The 23,502-nt window shown below is 37.8% G+C and overlaps 4 protein-coding genes across 4 annotated transcripts; all 4 read right to left on the bottom strand.

Annotated features, from left to right (window-relative positions):
- Window positions 1-466: 466 nt before the first annotated feature.
- On the bottom strand, window positions 467-10,138 carry LOC129096290 (ras-related protein ORAB-1). Its single transcript, XM_054605041.1, has 6 exons — window positions 9,958-10,138; window positions 6,701-6,773; window positions 6,496-6,591; window positions 6,294-6,389; window positions 5,104-5,235; window positions 467-1,858 (listed from the first exon to the last, which is right to left on the bottom strand). Exons 1-6 carry the CDS (start codon window positions 9,969-9,971, stop codon window positions 1,661-1,663), a joined length of 609 nt encoding a protein of 202 aa, XP_054461016.1. The 5' UTR covers window positions 9,972-10,138; the 3' UTR covers window positions 467-1,660.
- Window positions 10,139-11,789: 1,651 nt separating this feature from the next.
- Window positions 11,790-13,905, bottom strand: LOC129096282 (E3 ubiquitin-protein ligase TRIM39-like). Its single transcript, XM_054605030.1, has one exon. It carries the CDS (start codon window positions 13,903-13,905, stop codon window positions 12,268-12,270), a length of 1,638 nt encoding a protein of 545 aa, XP_054461005.1. The 3' UTR covers window positions 11,790-12,267.
- Window positions 13,906-15,535: 1,630 nt separating this feature from the next.
- Window positions 15,536-18,015, bottom strand: LOC129096281 (E3 ubiquitin-protein ligase TRIM39-like). Its single transcript, XM_054605029.1, has one exon. The coding sequence runs from the start codon at window positions 18,013-18,015 to the stop codon at window positions 16,378-16,380; it is 1,638 nt and encodes a 545-aa protein (XP_054461004.1). The 3' UTR covers window positions 15,536-16,377.
- A 1,046-nt stretch (window positions 18,016-19,061) lies between these two features.
- LOC129096280 (E3 ubiquitin-protein ligase TRIM21-like) lies at window positions 19,062-22,759 on the bottom strand. The gene is made up of 2 exons (XM_054605027.1): window positions 22,681-22,759; window positions 19,062-21,843 (listed from the first exon to the last, which is right to left on the bottom strand). The coding sequence occupies exon 2, from the start codon at window positions 21,839-21,841 to the stop codon at window positions 20,201-20,203; it is 1,641 nt and encodes a 546-aa protein (XP_054461002.1). The 5' UTR covers window positions 21,842-21,843; window positions 22,681-22,759; the 3' UTR covers window positions 19,062-20,200.
- Window positions 22,760-23,502: the final 743 nt, after the last annotated feature.

The following is a 23,502-nucleotide window of genomic DNA, read 5'->3' on the forward strand; positions in this document are numbered from 1 at the left end:
AAAATGTGACTTTCTATCTTAAAAGGGTGAAGTTTAATTTTGAAAGACTGAATTTATTTTTGCATATTTTTGTTGGATTTGGAGAAAAGCTGCAGCCTGAGAAAATCTAGGCCAAAGATCATCATTCCTCTCAGCTTATGGTTTCACTGAAAAAAAAAAAAAAAACCACCACGTTTGAAATAGAAGTTTAACTGAGACCGGTGTTAAGTGTAAAGAAAGTATGGAAACAAAATAAAAACACCACGAGGACGAGCAGTTATCAAAGATCTCCTTCATTGTTTTTAATAGTAGACATCGTGCCACAAAAATGTCAAGTCCGCAGCCACAAATCACGTGCCGAGATTAACTAACTCCAGCTATTTTTAATCATGTCATTCTCTTGCTTCTCTACACAATTTGCAAATCACTTCTTACATTTATGTATAAATATATACAGTTTATAGATTATTCTCGAGCTGGGATGATGTTTGTTTTTTCTTTTCTTTTGTCGTTTCTCCTGTTGTGGTTGTGCTGTCGGTCGAGGAGCATTAGCAGAGAAAAAAACAAAAAAAACACACGGCTGACGTCACGTCTCCCCATGTAGCACATGCTTATTGTATCATGAAGACCCAGCAGAGCACACACACACACACACACACACACACACAGAGCCGAATATAGATATATACAGGAATGTTGACTGCTATCATACAATGTGGACTCTTTGAGGAAGAAGTCACGACTGCGGGCACACGAGAGGGGAAGGGGGAAACGCCGACAACACAACAGCACCGAAGGCATAAATGTCACGTAGAATCTCCTGCCACAAAGGCACTGGCACGTCGTTTATTTAAGGGGCGACACTGTGAAGTTGGGAGCAGGTGACGTTATCGGAGCGCAGGACGCCGCTCGCTTTTTTTTTTTTTTTTCCGTGACGGCATCACGAACTGCGGCCGCTCACATGCAACCGAGAGGCATGTGATCTGTTGTGAACGTGCATGATGCTGGTTTGTTTTTTTTAAGCATGTGCTTCATTTGAAGTGCTAACCGAGTCGTAGATCTGAGGGAGATTTTTAGGGCCAAAGTCGCTCTGTTTATCCACAGCGAAATAAAAGACAACCGTGTGTGTGTGTGTGTAGGGGGAGGGGTGTGTGTGTGTTTTTTCTTCAGTTTTAGTTGTTTTTTTTTAAGAAAAGTGACTCAAACTCAAAAGGAAAGAGCAGGGGGCCGAACAAAAACAAAACAAAAGAAGAAGAAGAAGAAACAGCTGAATACGTGTTTTTTTTCTTTCATTGGTTAATTTCACACACTGTTAAAAATCGTATACATTTAGTTTATTTTTTATTTTTCCAGTATGAGTGTGTTTTGGTAAAGTAAGGAAAAAGAAAATGAAACCGCCCAGTGGGTTCTGCGTGTGTGTGTGTGGATGATGGGCTTACCGTCCTATTGCTGACTTTGAAAAGGGGGTGGGATGGGAATCTGGTGTTGTAGCTGCACACACACTTACAAACCGGTCCACTCAAAGTCTTCCTCCCTCTCTCCCTCTCCCTCTCCCTCTCTCCCCCTCCCCCTCTCTCTCTCTCTGGTTTTCTTTCCCTGTGGAGCGTGGTTACATTGAGACTGGTCGTGGGCTCGGGGTCTGGATTCGGGGGGGCGTGGCTGTTTTTTTCTTCCATCGGTCTCAGCAGCAGCCTCCGGACGAGGTGTTGACTGGCTTGCTCTGGATCTTCACGTTGGACTTCTCCGAGGAGCCGGCCGTGGCCCCGGGGCCCATCCTCTTCTTGATCTCGGCCGCCATGGTCATGAAGGCTTGCTCCACGTTGGTGGCGCTCTTGGCGCTCGTCTCCAGGAAGGGGATGCCCAAGTTGTCGGCAAATTCCTGGTGAGCGAAAGGAAAGGAGTTAAATAAACGTTAAAGTGGCCCTATTATGCTTTTCCACTTTTTCCCTCTTCTTTAGTGTGTTATATATATATTTGTACATTTAAATAGTCCTTAGAGTGTAAAACCTGAAGTCCACTATAAAGGGAGTTACCCTCCGCCTCAGAAGCTCCTGAAATGGCTCCATTGAATTCTCTCCTTCACTTCTGTAACTTTATGAGGTCATAATGTTACAGAAGTGACGTAAAACTCCTTCTGGCCAGTTTGGGCCTCAAACAACTAAAGAGAGAGACGGAGCTGCAGCTCTGGAGGAAGAGTTTTTTAAAATTTGAAGCGTTGACCAATCACAACACAGCGGGCTAGCTGACCAATCAGAGCAGACTTTGCTTTCTGGAGGGAGGAGCCAGCGCTACAACGGAGCATTTCAGAGAGAGGGTGAGAAGAGGTGCTGCAGGACAGCCAGGATGAGAAAAACAAGGAGGATTATGGGCATTAACGCATGTAAACATGTTGTAACTGTGATTTGAGATAAAAATATACACCCGGAAAATAGCATGATAGGGCCTGTTTAAATTCCATGACAACAAACTATCTGTTGAAGAGGATCGTGTGACAAGACTTAAAGCTCCAGAACTGATGCTAAATAGACCTTCTGGTGAGACTGTTTTATCAACTATTGTTTCCAAGGTCACTTTGAGTCCAAGTCAAGAGTTTAAATCGGGATAAAATGAAAAATGCCTTTTCAGATCACATTTCCAGTCACCTATTTCACAACAATTTTGTACAAACTATCACAATTACAAATCACAAAATCCAATTATCTTTGCTTCCTGTAAAACTAAATATGACGTGTGCTTACGCAAGTTAGTATCAACCCCTTTCAACCAATAGAATAACAAAGGCCCACTTTGTAGCCGTCCAATAAAATGCTAACTGTACACCGCACAAATATTCTGTTTTACTTGGGGAATACGTTGCAGCAAGAAAGTTGAATTTCTTAATAGCAGGTGATATTCTGACCCAAGACATGCTGAATCTGCTCCCTCATCTCAGAGTCTTCTTCAGCTTTCATAAAGAGCAAACACAGCTGTGTGAGATCAAGTGGAAAGCTCCAGCTCAAGTTGACCTTGAGTTAAAGGAATAGTTTTCAAGTAGTGTGTCAGGATTTATTCATACCTGCAAACACTTAACCCATTATGAGTCAATCCGTGTCGCCCCACCCTCAAAAATACGCCTTCATCAACCACCAGAACCCCACCCACAAACCAGCCAACTGTATGCACCAAAGTTGCACAATTGTCAGAACTGAGCGGTGTGTGTGTGTGTGTGTGTGTGTGTGTGTGTGTGTGTGTGTGTGTGTGTGTGTGTGTGTTGTTTGAAAAGGGGGGAGATAGAATAAGGGAGGAGGAGGTGGACACTATGTGTCACTTTTTGACCCTCCCGCCTGAACCTGTGATATTTCCTATCACGCTAGTTCTATCAAACCTGAACGCCAGACACGTGGGTTGTGTGTCAACACGCTCATCACTAGTTTCCAGTCTGCTAAGCTAAGCTAAGCTAAGCTAAGCTAAGAGGCTGTAGGATCATGTTGACTGAGAGGTGTCAATCTTCCTTTTGTCAAAATACTGTTTATGAGGTCAAGAATAAGTCACAATTTTAACTCTTAAACATGAAGTTTCCCCTTTTGATGTAGCTTCAAGATCTTATTCCACACAGTCTGTCGCTATCATTCACATTCTGTGTCTTCTTCACTGAAGCTACATAGCAGTTAGCAGTAAATTAAATATTTCAACCAAAGACACCATGTTTTTATGGATGCACCATTACGATCTTATTGAAATATTCAGGATGTCTTGTGCATCATTTTAAAAACACAATGTTAACCTTCAAACTTTGGGACCTCCACTAGTTTAACGTTAAAGTTCTGTGGGTTTAAAGCATGTTTTTCTTCACAGCGTTGGTATTGACTGAACTACTGGTGGGCGACTGCTTACTGTGGTTAATAAAAATAGACCTGTTGCAATTTTACTCCACCACAGTCTAAAAAGTGGTGCATACAGCCATGTTTTGGTGCAGTTTTAAACACAGTATGTAAGGATTTTTAAGCAGCTTATGTGAATATTGAGTAACTTTTTCCCCCTCCAACAAATCTGCACAGCTGAACTCTATTGTAACCAACAGAGAGCTTGACGATATGGCCAAAATATTCTTTCGCAATATAGGTAATTTTCATATCTTGATAACGATATATATCACAATATAGAATGTTTTCTGGTTATTCAATAAATAGTAAACAATAACCCCAAGGTTTTGTTTAATCTTGTGTAAAATTAAAAACTATTTTTTAATTTAATAAATAATTTAACTGCAAAAATAATCAGATTTTCCAATTTGGTTTAGTATGTGCTTGCTATTATCAATTTAGACAACATAATTGTGACTAAAGATATATGATGTAATCGGGATATAATTCCATTGAAAGACAATAAATGATCATATTAAATTATTGCCCAGACATAAACCATCATTAACTATCGGACAGTGTTTAAGTTTTCTGTGAAGAACACTACAGACTTTTCACAGCCTGCTTTTTAAACTGCGGTTGAAAGTTTGAGCATTTGGGTTGAGTATCACTTTATATTTCTATAGTTATTTTGTTTAATTATAGAGTAATAAATATAAAGTTAGGTTGTTGCCAGTGCTTTCTAGAAGCAGAGGAGGAATTCGGAGCCTCGCACTTCTGCTTAGGACCTGACGAACATTTTAATTTCTTGTTATTTATAAGAAATATTAGTTTTAATGGTTCAGTACGTCATTTAAAAAGGTGCCAACTTTAACTTCATTTTGTGCCCCGAAAAAACAATGTAGGTGTGATCAGTACACATGGACCGAAATGACTTTGCATCTGAATAAACGAGCAAGTCAATACATGTATTAACATAAATATATAAAACCCAACTATGCCGCCTTTGATAAGATGTGGCTCAGTCATCAGCTGTCTGACCAGCAGCTGGACGCTCAGTCGATCACAAGTTGATGTTTTTTTACTCTGATATCAGCAAAAACGACTACACTCATCAGAATTCCAAGGCTGTGAGCGTGAGACCACAGTGACGGGAAAGAATAGACGGCTAACAGTCAGCAGAGTACTATCTCCTTATCGTTTGAGCTACAGATATTTGGACAACCCTTTTTTTAAACAAAGGGGCCTCACAGCTGTGTGTCACGGCGCGCCGTCCGCTCACCTTAGCCGTGGTGTAGTCGACAACTTTCTTCGTTGTGAGGTCACACTTGTTGCCTACTAGCAGCTTGTTGACGTTCTCGCTGGCGTAGCGGTCGATCTCCTGTAGCCACTGTTTGACGTTATTGAAGGACTCCTAAAGGACGGGGAGCAGAGAGACGACGGGCGTTAATAGAGACACGGACGTCTGCTTAAAGAAACTGTTTCAGTCTGAAAATTCTTCCAGTTTGCAACAAAACACAAGAGGTCTGATGGAGAACATGCTGACAGGGCAGTGACGCATCTGAAAAATATGAATTTATGATAGATTTGCATACTTTACTGAAATGACCTGAAATCAGCACATGGCTTTAAGGTAGGAAAAAAACAAAAAAAACTTGACAAAAAACTCTTGAATATATAATAGATAATATTGAATATCACTGTTATTTGCCATATTTATTTGAGCCTGACCGGTTGACATAATCAACAAATGTTATCACAGATATGTATATATCAGCGGATACTGTCAGTACAGAAAAGCCAAAGACAAGTTTTAAGGTAATTTAGACTCAATGTCTTCGTCCCAATGTTTGTCCACCAGAGAGAAGTTTATTTTTACACTGTAAAATGTCGCTTTCAATACAAAGCCTGGACACAATAATAAAATAAAAAAAATCTAATTTAAGGACAATACTTATATAAAAAAATATATATTTGTTTATGCATGTGTTTTAACTCTTTTTAAAAAAAAGTCACAATTAAAGTTCACAAAACGTTTAAGGAGCATAAACACACTGAGCTATTGACTATATTCTGTTTTAATTCAGTTAATTTGTGGTTGATTGTTGTCCATAAAGCACACTTATGTACACACATACTGCATGTAGCTTTATTTCAATCCTTTTTATGTCCTTTTTTTACTTAATGTAGAAAAATATATCTGTGTATAGCTTTACATTTTTTATCTATGGTGTGGCTCTTCTTATGTTTTTATTTCCTTCTCTCTGTTTTTATAATTTTTGTATCTTTATCTGGTTTATTTATTATGCTGATGTGGCACTTAATTGTCCATAAATAAAGTGTTATCTTGTTAAATACTATAATATATTAGAATTCCTCTGTGACTGGGTGTTGTAGTTTTTTTAAAAGGACCTGGAGGAATGAAGATCCCGACATTAAAGCAAACACTATTCGTCGTCGAGGAGCACTGACCTGATCCGTGACATCATAAACTACTATAATGCCGTGAGCTCCTCTGTAGTAACTGGACGTGATGGTTCGGAACCGTTCCTGACCGGCCGTGTCCCACTGAGGAAGCAAAGCAGAGCTCATCAGTCCAAACCGACACAGACAATAATCCAGAGTTCATCACTTCTTATCTATTTACGGCTCCATTACACGGCGTTCTGCTTACAATCTGAAGTTTTATGGTCTTTCCGTCCAGCTCGATGGTCCTGATCTTGAAGTCCACGCCGATGGTGCTAATGTAGCTCTCTGTGTACGTGTCATCCTAGGATAAAACACACAGGTGAGCTGGGCAGCAGATATGATACCTTCAGGGTTTATCAGACATCACAGCGCTGAGAAGGAAAGGTTGTGTAACGGTGGCTGACACTTACTGCAAACCGTAGAAGGAGACAAGACTTTCCGACACCAGAATCACCGATCAGGAGCAGTTTGAATAAATAATCACTGTGGAGGGAAAAAGAGAATTAGAATAATGACATATAATATAACAATGAAAACACTTAACAGGCACTAAATCACATTGAGGCTTGTTAGACTAAATGTTTTTAACAAGTGCTTTATTAGTTAATTAACTTTGGTATTGAATGTTTCCTTTGATCAGATGAAGTCGTATTTAAATAATAGTTTTATTCTTATTTGATATTTTTAACAGTAAATTATTGGATGGCTGGTTTTCAGTCTTATTATTTTGTTAATTGTAAAGAAATATGTGCGTAGAAAATGTGTTAATGCTCAGCAATGTAATTATATCTAAATATACAACATTACTGTGTCTTTTGGTGCTGTGACTGTTTAACTATGACTGATGTGTCATAGTTGCATTGGGACATTAAACAACTCTAATATTCAGTCCCAGTTAATAAAGTTGAGACTGCTAATAAAGAATTGATAAGCAAATTATCTGTCAATTAAGAAAAATGGAGAAAAATTTGCTCAGCACTCAAGGTGACTCAACATACTCAATTTAAAATGGAATAAAGTAGAGAAAAAAGGCAGTAAACACTCACATATGAGAAAACTATAAGCAGGGAATGTGTGGAATTTGGATAAATGTCTTTAATTATTGACCTCTTATCAAGATTGATGGAAATAACATCATCAAAAGAATAACTGTCAAAGTAACGAAGAAATGACCTGTTAGTTATAACCCTGTTATTAACAACTGTACAGTTTAACATATATGATATTACAAGCTAATAGTGGAGTAATGTTGCAACATTTACATGTTATATTAATATTTTCATATTTATTCTAGCACCCTTTGCCCTCAGCACCATTGAACTATAATCTTACAGTATAAAAATGACATTGCATATATATACACATACATCTATAGTTTTTAGATGTTTGTTGCTTTTTTCTTCTTGTTTTTAGGTCTATTTTACTATTCCTGTGTAAGTACATTGAGAGCAATCAAACACCTGTGTGTGTCAACATACTTGGCCTATAAAGCTAATTCTGATTAATCAATCAAAACATTTAAAGAAGATAAATCATCAACAACAATGTTAACAATTATCATTTAGGTTTTTAAAGAAGCAAAACACCAAACATTCTCAGATTCAGTATAATTGTGAGTGTGAACTGCATATATTTGGGGTTTGGACTGTTTGTTGGTCCAAACAAGCATTTTGAGGACATCACCTTGAGTTCTGGGAAATGTAATGATCATTTTTCCATATTCCCCTGAAATGTTACAGAGTAAACAACTAAACCATTATTCAAAACTATCAATGGATGTATTCATATTATGAATTTGGTTAGCTGCAGCCCTTTAGCAGTGGTGAAATGAACTAACTATATTCACTCAAGTACGATTTAGTTGTACCTTTACCTTATTTGAATAATCCCATTTCCTGCTACTTTATAATTCTAATCCACTACATCTGAGAAGTAAATGTACTTTGCACAACACATTTACTTGGTCACTTAAGTTGCTTTTTCAGATTTAGATATTTAACAAAGTAAACATCAACTAGTAAATCCCAGTGTTCACTCTAAAGCAAGCAGCAGACATTATGAATTCTGATGTATTATTACAGGTTAAATAAGTGAGTATAATAATAATAATAATAATAATAATAATAATAATAATAATAATAATAATATAATACTTTTAGCTGCATGTTAAAGTGATACTAACATTCATGGGCCCCTCTGCATAATTAGTACTTTTACTTTCGGTACTTTTAAGTATATTTTGATGCTAATTATTACAGTTTTTAATGCTTTTTTTTGCTTGTAACAATAACTGACGGATCCATTAATCCCAGTGTTCACTCTTAAAGCAAGCAGCAGGAACTCCACCCAAAGTGGAAACAATGAATTCTGATGTATTGTTATTACAGGTTAAACTGTGCAGCAGTATATAAAGTGAGTATAATAATAAGTATAATAATAATAATAATAATAATAATAATATGCACTTTTAGCTGCATGTTAAGGTGATACACACATTCATGGGCCCCTCTGCATAATTAGTACTTTTAAGTTTATTTTAATGCTAATTATTACAATTTCTAATGCTTTTTTTTGCTTATAACAACAACTGACTGATGCATTTATCCAAACAACCCTTATGTATATAAATATAAATATATATATTTATATAAATATATATATATATAAATATATACACACACACACATTCATGGCTCCCTCTGCATAATTAGTACTTTTAAGTTTATTTTAATGCTAATTATTACATTTTTTTGCTTATAACAACAACTGACTGATGCATTAATCCAAACAACCCTTATGTATATAAATACACATTATTACATATATTTAATGTGTTTTTTTTATATTTATATATATATAATATATGCATAAATACACACATACAATCCATATATATATATATATATATATATATATATATATATAAATAAATAAATACACACACACACACACATATATATATATATATATATATATATATATATATATATATGTTATCTGCAGTAACACACTGACATCACACATTCATCCAGTGACTTCCTGTTTAGGATCAATCAGACTGAAATGATCAATACATCAGATGAGTGTATTGATCTGACAGCTCTGTGCTCAGTGTGTGTCAGTGTGTGTGTGTGTGTGTGTGTGTGTGTGTGTGTGAGTCTGTGAGTGTGTGTGAGTGTGTGTGTGTCAGTCTGTCAGTGTGTGTGTCAGTGTGTGTCAGTGTGTATCAGTGTGTGTGAGTGTGTGTCAGTGTGTGTGTGTGTCTGTCTGTGTGAGTGTGTATCAGTGTGTGTCAGTCTGTCAGTGTGTGTGAGAGTCAATAACAGGAACCCTCCACAGGGTCCGGTGACGCTGCGCAGCTAGCTGTTAGCTCCCCTGCTAGCCACCAATGCTACACCCATCTAAAGCGTGCGGACCCCGTCGACGAAACACGGATAAAGGGGTGTTTTAATCGGGTTTATATCGATCAGAAACCGCTGATAAACGTGTGTGTTGTGCTCCACATCCACGCTGTCATTAGAGAGTGCGTACAGCTAGCTTAGCACCGGAGACAAAGCAGCTGACGTTCATTTTGTACGCTCGGCTAACGGCTAGCTTAGCTTAGCTTCCTGACAGCTCACCCGGACCTCGTCATAAAACGGGATTAAAAGAGTAAATCCACACTTACTATTCGGGATTCATGGTCGTGTCCGGGTTGTGAACTGTTGTTACTGTAAAAGCAGCAGGTCTTCGTCGCGGATTCACCTCAGAGATGAAGGGAAAGAGACCGGTTTTGGTTTTTTTTTTTTCCTCGTTAAGAAACTGGCTAAACTGGTTGTCGCAGCCAGAACAGCATAATCGAATCAAATATGGCCGACAGCAACACCAACCCGGAAATACCAGCGGCTAGGCATTATGGGTAGTGTAGTCTGGCGGCAATGGGCGTTTACCATAGAAGTAAAAGTCCTGCATTAAAAGTACAATTAAGAAAATGTGATTTAAGGTAAAAGCAGGGATTTGTTTTTATATATAATTACAGTTAATGATTATTTTAATTATGGCATTTTTTGCTATTTATTTAACCTGATAATCAAGTTAGTTTGTTTGTGAAAATAGGGAGAAATAACCTTAGAATTACCTTCACAGTTTGTTTTGTCCAACCAACAGTCCAAACCTCTACTTTATTACTGATTAATTACAATAATAATAATAATAATTATAATATTATAATTATAATAATAATTATAATTAATATAATAATAATTAATTATTATTATTAATAGAAAAAGGGAACTAATATTAACAAAATAATTAATTATACATATTATTTAATAATAATAAATACTTATTATTATTATAACAATAATTATAATAATTATAATATTATTATTATTATTATTAATAATAATAAAATAATAATTAATCTTCCCATATAATAGGAAAATATTATTATAATAATAATAATTATTATTATTATTATTAATAGAAAAAGGGAACTAATCTTCCCATATGGAAAATATCGTACAAAATCGTACAATTGTAATTATACATGTATAATTACAATTAATGATCATTGTAATTATGGCATTTTTTGCTATTTATTTACCCTAATAATCAAGTTAGTTTCTTTATGAAAATAGTGAGAAATAACCTCAAAATTACAGACACCTTCCACCACACAAATCTTCCCATATGGAAAAGATCATACAAAATCGTATAAAAGGCCCCATGTCATATACAGTACCAGTCAAAAGTTTGGACACACCTTCTCATTCAACTACTTTGAAGAATCTAAAATATAAAACATATTCTGGTTTGTTGAGCGTTTGTTTGTTTACCACATAATTCCATATGTGTTCCTTCATAGTTTGGATGTCTTCAATATTAATCTACAATGTAGAAAAAAATAAAAATAAAGAAAAACCATTGAATGAGAAGGTGTGTCCAAACGTTTGACTGGTACTGTATATTACTTATAAGTTTCAGATAAAATATATAAACATTTAGTAAAATGTATGTATATCTTTTCCATATGGGTTCACAAAATCTGGAACCATGAAAAGTTTTTTGCATGAAAAATATCTACAATGATTATCAATCCAATTAATTTACAAAGTAACTTAATAAGTAACTCAAGCTGGTAGATAAAAGTAGTGGAGTAAAAAGTACAATAAATCTATCTGAAATGTGGAGTAGAAGTATAGGGCTGTCAAGTGATACTTTCTCTTGCGGCCCCATGAGATAACATTTGAAGAAAACATTGAGACTGAAACAGAAGGAAATTTCCAGATGAGTCTCTGTTCGTTAATTATTATGAGCGAAGCCTATAAACGTAATTGTAATTGAGAGATTTTACATAGACACATTTTGGGCTTTGTAATAAGTTTGACAAATAATTCATGACGTCCAAGATTTTCCATTTGCTTTTATTTATTTCTAAAAAGATATAACAAGTATTATGAAAAAAATAATAATTGGATTATAAATGTACACTGATCAGACAATCAAAAGTACCGTTTGCATAGATTTTCAACCTCAACAACGTTAATGGATTCTTGTTTCTGTGGAAATTAATTTCATGATTTTTTGGCACTCCTGCTTACAGCTTTTGCGGTATTAAATGTACACATTGAACACATTAATCAAACTATACTAAACTTATGCTGTCTGAAATATGCAAACCCAGGGTGACATAATTTTAGGATACACCTTCATATACAATGGGAATATTCAAAATATCGTCTTATACACTTTTTAAAGTCACTTCCAGACACATTAAGGGGTCCCTCAGGGTTAGAAGATATGAAATAATCCGCATGGAGAAACTTGTGTCTTGCAGCAGTGAGTAACAGTGTGTTGGATACATTAGAGAAAATATATGATAACAAAAAGCAATGAGCAAATCAATTAGAAAAAAGCCATCGTACACTGAGCATTACAGAAGAAAATGTTCTCTTACTTAACATTAATCGTTTTCATGCATAATCAAATCATTTGTCTACTTAGTGCCTTTGACAGGAGTGATGATCAGTGGGGTGGAGTTTTCACCACCGTCATTAGGACAAGGACCAAAGTACGGGTAGAGCTTCTCAGTGAAGGAGCAGCCAGTAAAGCAATACATTAGAGCGGCAGCATCTACTTGATAAAAGGAAACTAGACCTTCCTCATAATCCACAAACACCCCCACCTTCTGAGGCCTATATTTCAGATGGAGATAGACACCAGGGCCAGCAAAAGCCTTGTACTCGTTTCCATTTCTCAAACATATTGTCCAATAACCCTCCTGAGGACTCAGTGGGATGTTCTCTTTCCTGCTGATCGACTCTCTGGCCACTCCTAAAGTCCATTTAGTCTTCCCTTTAACTTGAACTTCAAAGTAAAATCTCCCTGAGGAGAAACCCTGCTTTCCAAAAACACAAATACATTTAGAAAATCTCTCTGGGTTGTCTGGGAGATTCTTCTTTACGTCACAATGATTCACTTGTTTCCCATCGTCAGGAATATTAAGTTCAGGATGAGCTGTATCAGGATCAAGAGTCACATTTATGGCGTATTGTTGGACCCTCGTCAGCTCAGCCATAACACACTCAGTAATCCTTGCAGTGAGTGTCTCCTCCAGCTGAGACACAGCTCTCATCACCATCCCTCTGTATGACGGTGGATGGAAGCTGACCTCTGTCCAGTCTTTGGTGGGTGGAGCTTCTTTCAGGGATGGGAAGCTTTGGAGGAGGTAGAGGTGGTCTTCAGAGAGTGAGAGCTGCACCACCTCAGTGCTTTTCTTCTTCAGCTCAGAGATGTCCTGTTCCAGCTCTCTGATGAAGTCTTCGGCCTGTTCCTCTGTCGTTTTCTGCTTCTCTTCAATTGTCTCAATAAGCTCGTTCATGCCTCTCTCGACAAACTCCATCAGGGTTGTGAAGACTTGAACACCTTCTGCGATCTCTCTGTCTGCGTTTTCCTTGCTGATGTTGAGTAACCGTTTGATCTTCTGTATGCTTAGTTGTCTCTTCTGGATCATCTGCTGAAGTTTTGCAGCTGTCTTCTCCACCTCTGCCTTCTTTACGTCATATTCATCTCTCAGAGGAACAATTTCATGCGTCTTGTGGTCTAAAACACTGCAGAGCATGCAGACACATGTCTGGTCGGTCTTACAGAACAGCTCCAGAGGTTTATCGTGCTTCGTACACATCCTGGCTTCAAGGTTCTCCACAGGGTCGATCAGCTGATGTTTCTTCAGGCCTGACGTTCTCAGATGAGGCTCCAGGTGAGTCTCACAGTAGGAGACCAGACACACCAGGCAGGACTTCAGGGCCTTCAGTTTGGTTCCAGTGCAGACGTCACAGGGAACTTCTCCTGGTTTTGCAACTTCCTGCTCCGAGCTGCTGGCTTTCTGTTGAGCTTCCTCTTTGAACTGAGCAACCATCTCAGAGATGAAAGTGTTGACGAGAAGTTCAGGTTTGGTGGTAAACATCTCTTTACACATGGGACACTTCCATGGGAAACCGACATTCCAGTGTTCAGTGATGCAGTGTTTGCAGAAGTTGTGTCCACATGATGTGGTGACTGGATCAGTGAACACATCCAGACAGATGGAGCACAGAAACTGATCTTCAGATAGTAGACAACTGGCTTCAGCCATATTTTCACACTGGGAATGCAAGTGAAAGTGAAAAAAAATAAAAAATAAGCTGAATTTGCAAGAAAAGATGAACAGCCACTAGGAGGAAACAACCAGCACAAATGCAATAAATATAAAAAACAGAAAAAAAGACTGAACCAGGCTAAATACCAAATCAGGTGGAATCAAGTCCTTGTTTTGAAATTTAGCAGAAGACAGGCAAGTCCAAATTGAAATCTAAAAGATTAAAGTTTGGTTTTCAAGTCTTTATAAAGGCTTTAATGTTTGTTCACTACAGTTAAGGCTATTGCAAAATGTAAACACTAACAGTGTAAAAAATACTAGTATATTAATACACTGAATGCATACCATATTGTCCTGAAAACATTTTGAAAAAGAGGTGCTCTTCTTGAATTTGATTACTAGACATTTAAATGTTATTATTCATTCACAACAGCAGGTGGCACCTGTGAATAAAAGGTTTGACTGGATAATGTACATTCAGTTTACAACTCCAGTGACAAAGGACAAGAACTCCAGCAAGAAGAAAAACCTACCGCCATATGAATTGTCACCATTGTTTTTTTTTTACATAACTGAATCTAGGTCTTTAGTCTTAATGCTTGTCAATGAAAAAGTGGAAGGAGGTGCACACCCAAAGTTTCTCTCAGCTGCTTGACAGAAGACTATACCAACATTACAAAGTGAAGAAACTTCCCAACATTGATGTGCTCCCAATCAATATTTTAAAACTAATTCTAGCTAATTATTTGGTGTTCCCCATACTTTACAAAATGAAAGGACACATACTAAATATATTTGGAGCGCACAAGTTTGGCAGAAAATTCAGTTTTTAATTGAACAGTAAACATTATCAGTTGTACTCACCAGTGTTTGTCAGAGACACTGCAATGTTGCGGAGAAAGGCCTGATGTACTCTTGAATTTGTCTTTAGACAGAAACAAAGAGACTAATCCCGACTTCAGCTCTATCTGCTTTGAAAACTTTCTGTTTCATTTGAGGAAGTTTGGTTGAACCCTGCCTTTCTTTAGCTGTTTTACAGAAAGTAAAACCTTGCTGGCAGACTTTCCTGTCAGGCAGCATAGTGATCCCGCCTCTTTTGGCAGGTGAGGCGGATCTTAATCACCAGTGGCCCTTACCTTTATCTTAACAGAAGTTAATTTTTCTCCACTTCTAACTATTAGTTTCACTTTCTGGAGACTAAACACCAAATATGTGTAACTGTGTAGTTATGTCATCCTACCTCTGTCCACTAGCCTCAAACAGATTAAAGTGTCTTACATTTGGCCATTTTTGGAAAGTTGAAACATCACACTGGTTATTTTTGGTCAAATATGTATCTATTAAACAGTAGAATATGAACCACCTGTTAAGTGTAACCAAAATGAAGCGGAAATTAATTAGTTGGAAATGGAATAATCACAGCACCAATCAGGTTCAAAGCTTCTATACTGAAATCATTATTTAAACTTTGTACTCATTGGTGTGTTTTTACCTCACTTTATCCTTAATATTATTAATCCTGCATGTAGAAGAGTAGATTCCAACCAAAGTCATGAAAAGTCAATAATATAGTCATTTTTTTATTATAGATATAAATGGTTACAAGTTTAAATAACATGAATACAAACTCAGCTTTGTGTCTTTTCTTATTCCTTACATATTATATATAAATAATATATAAAAAACAACCTAACCCAAAGTAGCAACCTTTATCAATATGAATGAAATTATAGTTACATATAACCAGCAAGAAATTCTAAACCACCCAACCCCTTCCTGATATCATCGGTAGTTTATCTGCACAGTATTGTGGCTCCTTTCTAAACTAATGATAATCCAAAGCTTCAAATACCGATAAAAGACAAAAGTTTTATGGTGAAATTGAATAAGCGACATTAAACTTAACCAAACACTTGCTCCATTTGTAAAGTTTAGGTAAGCTGGTTGATTAATTAAAAAGAGAAGATGCAATCTGACATTTTTTTTATGAATTCCCCCTAAATATTTTTTACACTAGAAAGAAAAAAGCAATTTCTACCCTGACAAAATAATCACACATATACAGTATTTTGTTTGTTTTTTAGATTTGCCACAAAAACATGCTTAATATTTTTAACAATAGTGGGTCCAGCAGGGTTGGAGAGTGAATTAATTATGTTCGAAAGTCAATTAATTATGTTGGAAATTGGTATGTTGCACTAGTTTGCAGCCAAGTAATACGAAACAATAGATTATATAATAGATATGATAGTTGAGACACATCAGTATACATCATAAACACCAAACTCTAGTGTAGTCACAAGATAGAAGCTTGTTCACACTGTTCGCTGGTCCAATATGCTTGTTTGAAGCCTTTAGTACCATCCTGTTATGAAAATAAAAACTCATTAGGAGTATTCCTCCTCTGGGACCATCAACGTCTTGCAAGTCGTCACACTGGAATCCAAGTGGAATATTCGGTAACTATTGTCAGACTTGAGTCTTGACAGGAGAGATGATCAGAGGGGCAGAGTTTTTGCCACCATCATTCAGACCCGGATTGAAGTAAGGGAAGAGTTTTTCATTGAAGGAGCAGTCAATGAAGGAGCAGATGAGAGCTGGGGCTTCTACATCATAAAAGGAGACCAGACCCTCCTCATAATCCACAAACACCCCCACTGTCTTGGGTTTCAAATTAAGAAAGAGGCGAACTGGGGGGTCATTTAAGGCTTTGTACTTGTTTCTTTTCCTCAACCATATAGCCCAGTAGCCATCCTCAGGACTCAGTGGGATGTCTTCCTTCCTGTTGATCGACTCTCTGGCCACTCCTAAATCCCACCCAGTCTTTCCTTTAACCTGAACCTCAAAGTAGAATCTGCCAGAAGAGAAACTCTGCTTTCCCAAAACACAGGGATTGAGAGAAAATCTCTCTGGGTTGTCTGGGAGATTTTTCTTTAGTTCACCAATATTTACTTGTTTTTCATCACCAGACAGGATGAGACTGGGATGAGCTGTTTCAGGATCGAGAGTTACATCCACTGCAAACTGTTGGACCCGTTTAAGCTCTGCTTCAGGGAGACTCTCCATCACTTCAGTCAAGCTCTCCTCCAGCTGAGCCACAGCTCTCACTACAGTCCCATCATATGATCGCAGAAAGAATTCGAGTTCTGTCGAATCCACGCTGGAATGAAGTGCTTTCATAGATGGGTAGCTTTGGAGAAGGAGAAGGTGGTCTTCTGAGGATGAGAGCTGCTCGACCTCCATGCTTTTCTTCTTCAGCTCAGAGATCTCCTGTTCGCTCTCTTTGATAAAGTTGTCAGCCCGGTTCTGTGTCGTTCTCTGCTTCTCTTCAATTGTCTCAGTGAGCTCATCAAGGCCTCTCTGAGCAGACTCCATCAGAGTCACGAAAACCTGAATACCTTCTGTGATCTCTCTGTCTGCGTTTTTGTTGCTGATGTTGACTGACCGTTTGATCTTCTTAATCTTTAATTGTCTTTCCTGGATAATCTGCTGAATCTCAGCCTCTGTCTTCTCCAGCTTGATCTTCCTTTCTTCATATTCTTCTTTCAGAGGAACAAACTCGTGCATCTTGTGGTCTAAAACACTGCAGAGCATGCAGACACATGTCTGGTCGGTCTTACAGAACAGCTCCAGAGGTTTATCGTGCTTCGTACACAACATGCCTTCAAGGTTCTCCACGGGGTCGATCAGCTGATGTCTCTTCAGGCCTGACGTTGTCAGATGAGGCTCCAGGTGAGTCTCACAGTAGGAGACCAGACACACCAGGCAGGACTTCAGGGCCTTCAGTTTGGTTCCAGTGCAGACGTCACAGGGAACTTCTCCTGGTTTTGCAACCTGTTGCTCTGAGCTGCTGGCTTTCTGTTGAGCTGACTGTCTGAACTGAACAACCATCTCAGAGATGAAAGTGTTGACCCTTAACTCAGGTCTTTGGTAGAAAAGCTTTGCACATATGGGACACTGGCATTGGTCAGTAGTTTTCCAGTGCTCAGTGATGCAGTTTTTGCAGAAGTTGTGTCCACATGATGTGGTGACCGGATCAGTGAACACATCCAGACAGATGGAGCACAGAAACTGATCTTCAGATAGCAGATAATTGACTGCAGCCATTCTGTATCTCTACACTGGAAGCACAAATGAAAGTGTGAAAAAATATATACAGATTAATATAAATGTAAACTTAAACCAATATGAAGATATTTTTTGTTTGATAAAACATTTTGAGGAGGATCATTTTTTTCTCAAACAATTTGAACACAAGCTTTAAACAAGATTATCGTTGTTATTAAGCACCTTTGGTAGCTCAACTATTTGACATAACTGCTTGACAAGTGTTAGCATAAAAAGAGAGGAACATACTGTCTGAGTGTAGCGGAAGATTTGTGTTAATGCTGCTTATTGAAATGTAAATATAATTTGTACTCACCCGTGTTTGGCAGAATCGTTACTGTTCTTTTGAACTAGACTAGATGATCTCAGTTTCCTTAGTCTTATCTGAACTGCAACTGTCAGTTTCTTTATGAATTATATGATCTGTTGTAACAGGTGTAACCACATGCCAGTCTAGTCACCTGGTCGAAACATTAAACTGTAATTACCCATCTGAGGCCAATCAGATCTCTGATGATGGAATTGAGAGAGAATGGGAAACCTCTTTCTGCCAGTCAGAAAAATACCTACAGCCACAATAGACGGTGAATTAAAACAAATGCAAATGTCTTTGATTGTCAGTGAGCATGTTTCTGCTATTAAACGCTACCACAGTTTCCCTGTTGAATGAAATTGTTGTTAACGGCACAACGTGTTGTTTCACACACGACTCTGGTGATGCAACTTCATTGAACAGTTGCTGAGAAGTTTTTGATTTATGTGCAATTGTGTTTCAGTCAAATTGGCATCATGGAATGGGAATAAGGCACATTTTAAGGCACCTTCAGGTGTACTATCTTGAGTTATCTGACTCCCTATAGGGCCCCGGACTTTCCTGACTTTTATTCATGCAACACTTTTGAACTTCCCCTTTCACCCTGTCCCCAGGCTTGGAGGAGCACAGGACAGTTAAGTTCCCTCCCTTGCAAGCTTTTTCTTCCTTTGTCAAATCAATTTGTATACACACAAAACTGAATAAGTCGGATGTTTTATGGAGATCTTTTTTTATTAGATATATAAAACTCTCAGGTCAAGCAAAAAACACACATTTACATTTCCTTTATTGTTCCTTTATATAAGTATAAAGTATACATTATTTGATGTAGAAAATAAACTGGGGACCATAAATGTGTGTACTAATATCATGAAACCATCCAATAATGTCTTCACTACATGTATCAAGAATGAAGCACATCACTCAGAGTCTGCTAAAAATGAACATAACAATATAATGTATCTGTAGATTTTGCCCAGAGTCAGGAACGGATAACCCTGATGAAGCAGAAACGTGTTGGTCTAAACAATAATGTTCTATATGCAACAGAATCTCGTGGGAGTTTTGACCTCTTCAGAGGTAGGATCAAGTCAGTTTGGTGCTGGTATCAAATCTTGACAATCCAGTTGGCAGTCCTAAATGTTGTGTTTCAAGTCCCAACAGCAACTGATTAATGCTTAAATGTATATTAACATAATGTAAAACATATATTGTAAAACTATCAATGACAGTGTGTGGTCCTGGTTTTGTTATATACAGTACAGCAGTAGATACCAATAAAGCACAGAAAGAAAAACCCAGTGTCATGGTTCAAACAGGTTGATAATAGAAACTCTATTAGGAAAACACTCAACATGGCTATTGGAGCATGAAGCTGTAAAGAACGGAAGCTAGTTCACACCAATTAGCTGATTAGCCATACAGAATATACATTTATGAACAGTACTATCCTTCTGTTCATAACCACAGTGAAGGGTTGTCAAGCTTTCTCATTGTTGACATTTTTGCTTTTGACAGGAGTGATAAATATCATTAATAGCTGTATTCCATTTAGGTTCCATTTAGGTGAGATATTCAAAAGCTTTAAAATGTCTTTGGAGGCATAAATGATAATAACGAATAATGATGTGAATGCTGTAAAAGTCTTCTCTCTTAAGCTGTTGGTCCGGTTAAGAATCTTCCTCTTTTTTGGGAAGGGGAAGTCCATCAACATAGGTGACTCATTTCCAAGTGAAGTCACGGGACATATGAGTATGAAATCATCAAATTCATGACTTGCTCTTGGGTCAAAGCTATGAGACAATAGTCCACAGCTTTGTTTGTAACCTTGTATGATACAGAATCTGTTTTAAAGACAATGAAGTGATCGGTTTACTTTTGATTGACAGGAGAGATGATAAGAGGGGTGGGGTTTTTATCATCATCATTAAGACCAGGATTGAAGTAAGGGAAGAGTTTCCCAGAGAAGGAGCAGCCAGTAAAGGAGTAGATAAGAGCGGCAGCATCTACGTCATAAAAGGAGACCAGACCCTCCTCATAATCCACAAACACCCCCACCTTCTGAGGCTGAGACTTCAGAGAGAGACTGACATCAAGGTCATCAAGAGCTTTGTACTCATTTCCATTCCTCAACCATATAATCCAGTAGCCATCTTCAGGGCTCAGTGTGATGAGTCCCTTCCTGTTGATCGACTCTCTGGCCACTCCTAAATCCCACTCTGTTTTTTCTTTCACCTGAATCTCATAGTAAAATTTTCCTGACGAGAAACTCTGCTCTCCCAAGACACAAAGACTAGTGCAAAATCTCTCTGGGTTGTCTGGGAGATTCTTCTTCACATCACCATGATGCACTTGTTTCCAATCATCAGACAGGATGAGTTCAGGATGAGCTGTATCAGGATCAAGAGTCACATCCACTGCATACTTCTGGACCCTCTTCAGCTCAGCTTCAACCAGCGTCTTTATCTCTTCACTGAGTGTCTCCTCCAGGTGAGCTACAGCTCTCACCACAGTACCCTCATGTGTTGATGGATGGATGCTGACCTCTTTCCAGTCCTTGGTGGGTGGAACATCATACAGGGACGGGATGCTTTGGAGGAGGTGGAGGTGGTCTTCAGACAGTGAGAGCTGTTCCACCTCAGCACTTCTCTCGGACAGCAAAGAGATTTCCTGTTCCAGCTCCTGGATGAATTCTTCCGCCTGTTTGTCTGTATTTTTCTGCTTCTCTTCAATTGTCTCAATGAGCTCGTTCATGCCTCTCTCAACAGACTTCATCAGGATTGTAAAGACCCGAACACTTTCTGCGATCTCTCTGTCTGTGTTTTTGTTGCTTACGATGACTGACCGTTTGATCTTCTGAATCATTAATTGTCTCTCCTGGATAATCTGCTGAATTTCAGCCTCTGTCTTCTCCAGTTTGACCTTCCTTTCTTCATATTCTTCTTTCAGAGGAACAAACTCGTGCATCTTGTGGTCTAAAACAGTGCAGAGCATGCAGACACATGTCTGGTCGGTCTTACAGAACAGCTCCAGAGGTTTATCGTGCTTCGTACACAACATGCCTTCCAGGTTCTCCACAGGGTCGATCAGCTGATGTCTCTTCAGGCCTGTCGTTGTCAGATGAGGCTCCAGGTGAGTCTCACAGTAGGAGACCAGACACACCAGGCAGGACTTCAGGGCCTTCAGTTTGGTTCCAGTGCAGACGTCACAGGGAACTTCTCCTGGTTTGGACTCTTGTTGCTCTGAGCTGCTGCTGCTGGCTTTCTGTTGAGCTGACTGTCTGAACTGAACAACCATCTCAGAGATGAAAGTGTTGACGTGCAGTTCGGGTCTTGAGATGAAAACCTTTTTACACATTGGACACTGGTACTGGTCACTAGTATTCCAGTGTTCATTGATGCAGTTTTTGCAGAAGTTGTGTCCACATGATGTAGTGACCGGATCAGTGAACACATCCAGACAGATGGAGCACAGAAACTGATCTTCAGCGAGCAGACTGCTGACGGAAGCCATATCTGCACATTGAGAACAAAAGTGACAAAAGTGAAAAAAACAGCAATTTTAGTTGCAGAATTCTTTTTTTTTGTAGTATTCTTTTTCACTACAGCTCACAAAATCTGCAAAATGTTTTGGGAAATGTGGGGCATAAAACGACCATAGGACAGTAATTTCTTTATCAAGCGATTTAATAGGCCGGAAAACAAATACTAATCCCCTTTTTATTACATTTGAAGTAAAAGTTATGCAGACAGTAGACTGAAATGATTACTTGTTTGGTTGTTTTTCTCAAAAGTTATGGTTAAGGAAGAACTTCAGACCATACAATTATTTACATAAAAATGTTGAATAAATCTGGCTTATAAAATGCATTGGAAAATAACCCATAAACCCTTTGAATACCTTTATTACTGTATGTGTGCACTACATTGTGGCCAATTCAAAGCTTGTGTGTCACTACACCTGTGGATTAACTGTCCCAGTTACATAATTCTCACCATGTCATATTTGTTTGTCTCCCCATACGTTACTATACCACAAGATCACATATTATTTCTCATCTGAATCTCATAATTAAAAATGTCATGTTAACAAAAAAAAAAAGGTAACACTATGATTTATATACAAAATACTCATCACTCCTTATCTGTTTTCCATTTTAGTCCCAGTCTGCTTGTTTTATTCATTCACAATATCATTATTGTACCTGGGACTATACTCAAAGTACATCACCTTATTTATGTTTTCATGAGTAAGAATTTTTATCGCAATTTTTTTTGACAAGATGAAAAGGTTGAACTTTCTGAGTAGAGAAACAAAGAAAAGCTGAAGTAATAAATAACAGCTGTACTCACCAGTGTGGAACAGAGACTTGATCTTGATTATCTTTGTATTATCTTTAGACAGAAACACTCGCCTTAGTTGGAGCTCTGCAGTTGCTTTGAAAAAGTTTCAGTTTCATTTATGGAATGTGACGTTGAAGCTTTTCCTTAGTGTTGCTCCGCCTTTTCTGTTGGAAAGGTTTCCTGCTTTGTTAGTCACTTATTTCCACATCCAGCAAAGCCAAAGCAATGTAATCATTAACTAAGAGTTCTGTTTGTGTCCTCCTGATTAATGTGAAGCCAATATTCACTCTCTTTTAAATCTTTTTTTAGGTCTCCACCAACTCCTGAGGGTTATATATGTGTCTTAATGTGTTTTCATCAGCTGATGAACTGTACACTACCTAATGGGTAGGTTGGACACATCTGGAGAGGAAAGGCTGCCTGTTATCCAATAACCTCTGAACAATAGCCTCAAACGTCTTGCCATTTTTGGAAAGATGAAACATCACTGGTTATTATGGTTTAAATGGGTATCTATTGGACAACAGTAGCACATGAGAAACTTGGAAATTTGGTTTAACCAAAATTAAGCAAAAAATATTTTGTTGGCAATAGTTACAGCACCAATGAAGTTCAATGCTACCAATATAATTGGAATTATTTCATTAGTGAGTTTATATTTCATTCTATACTTAATGCATTTTGAATATATCATGTATTACCATTGTTTTTCACCCTGAGGCATTCTGAATTAAGTTTGAAGATGGAAAATAAAATCCTCTTGGTTTGTAGAGTAGCATGTAACTTTGTATTAAAAAACATTTTGATCAGGAGACTCACACTACAGTACTT

The sequence above is a fragment of the Anoplopoma fimbria genome, chromosome 9 (genome assembly GCF_027596085.1).
Source record: "Anoplopoma fimbria isolate UVic2021 breed Golden Eagle Sablefish chromosome 9, Afim_UVic_2022, whole genome shotgun sequence".
NCBI classification, from domain to species: Eukaryota; Metazoa; Chordata; class Actinopteri; order Perciformes; family Anoplopomatidae; genus Anoplopoma; species Anoplopoma fimbria.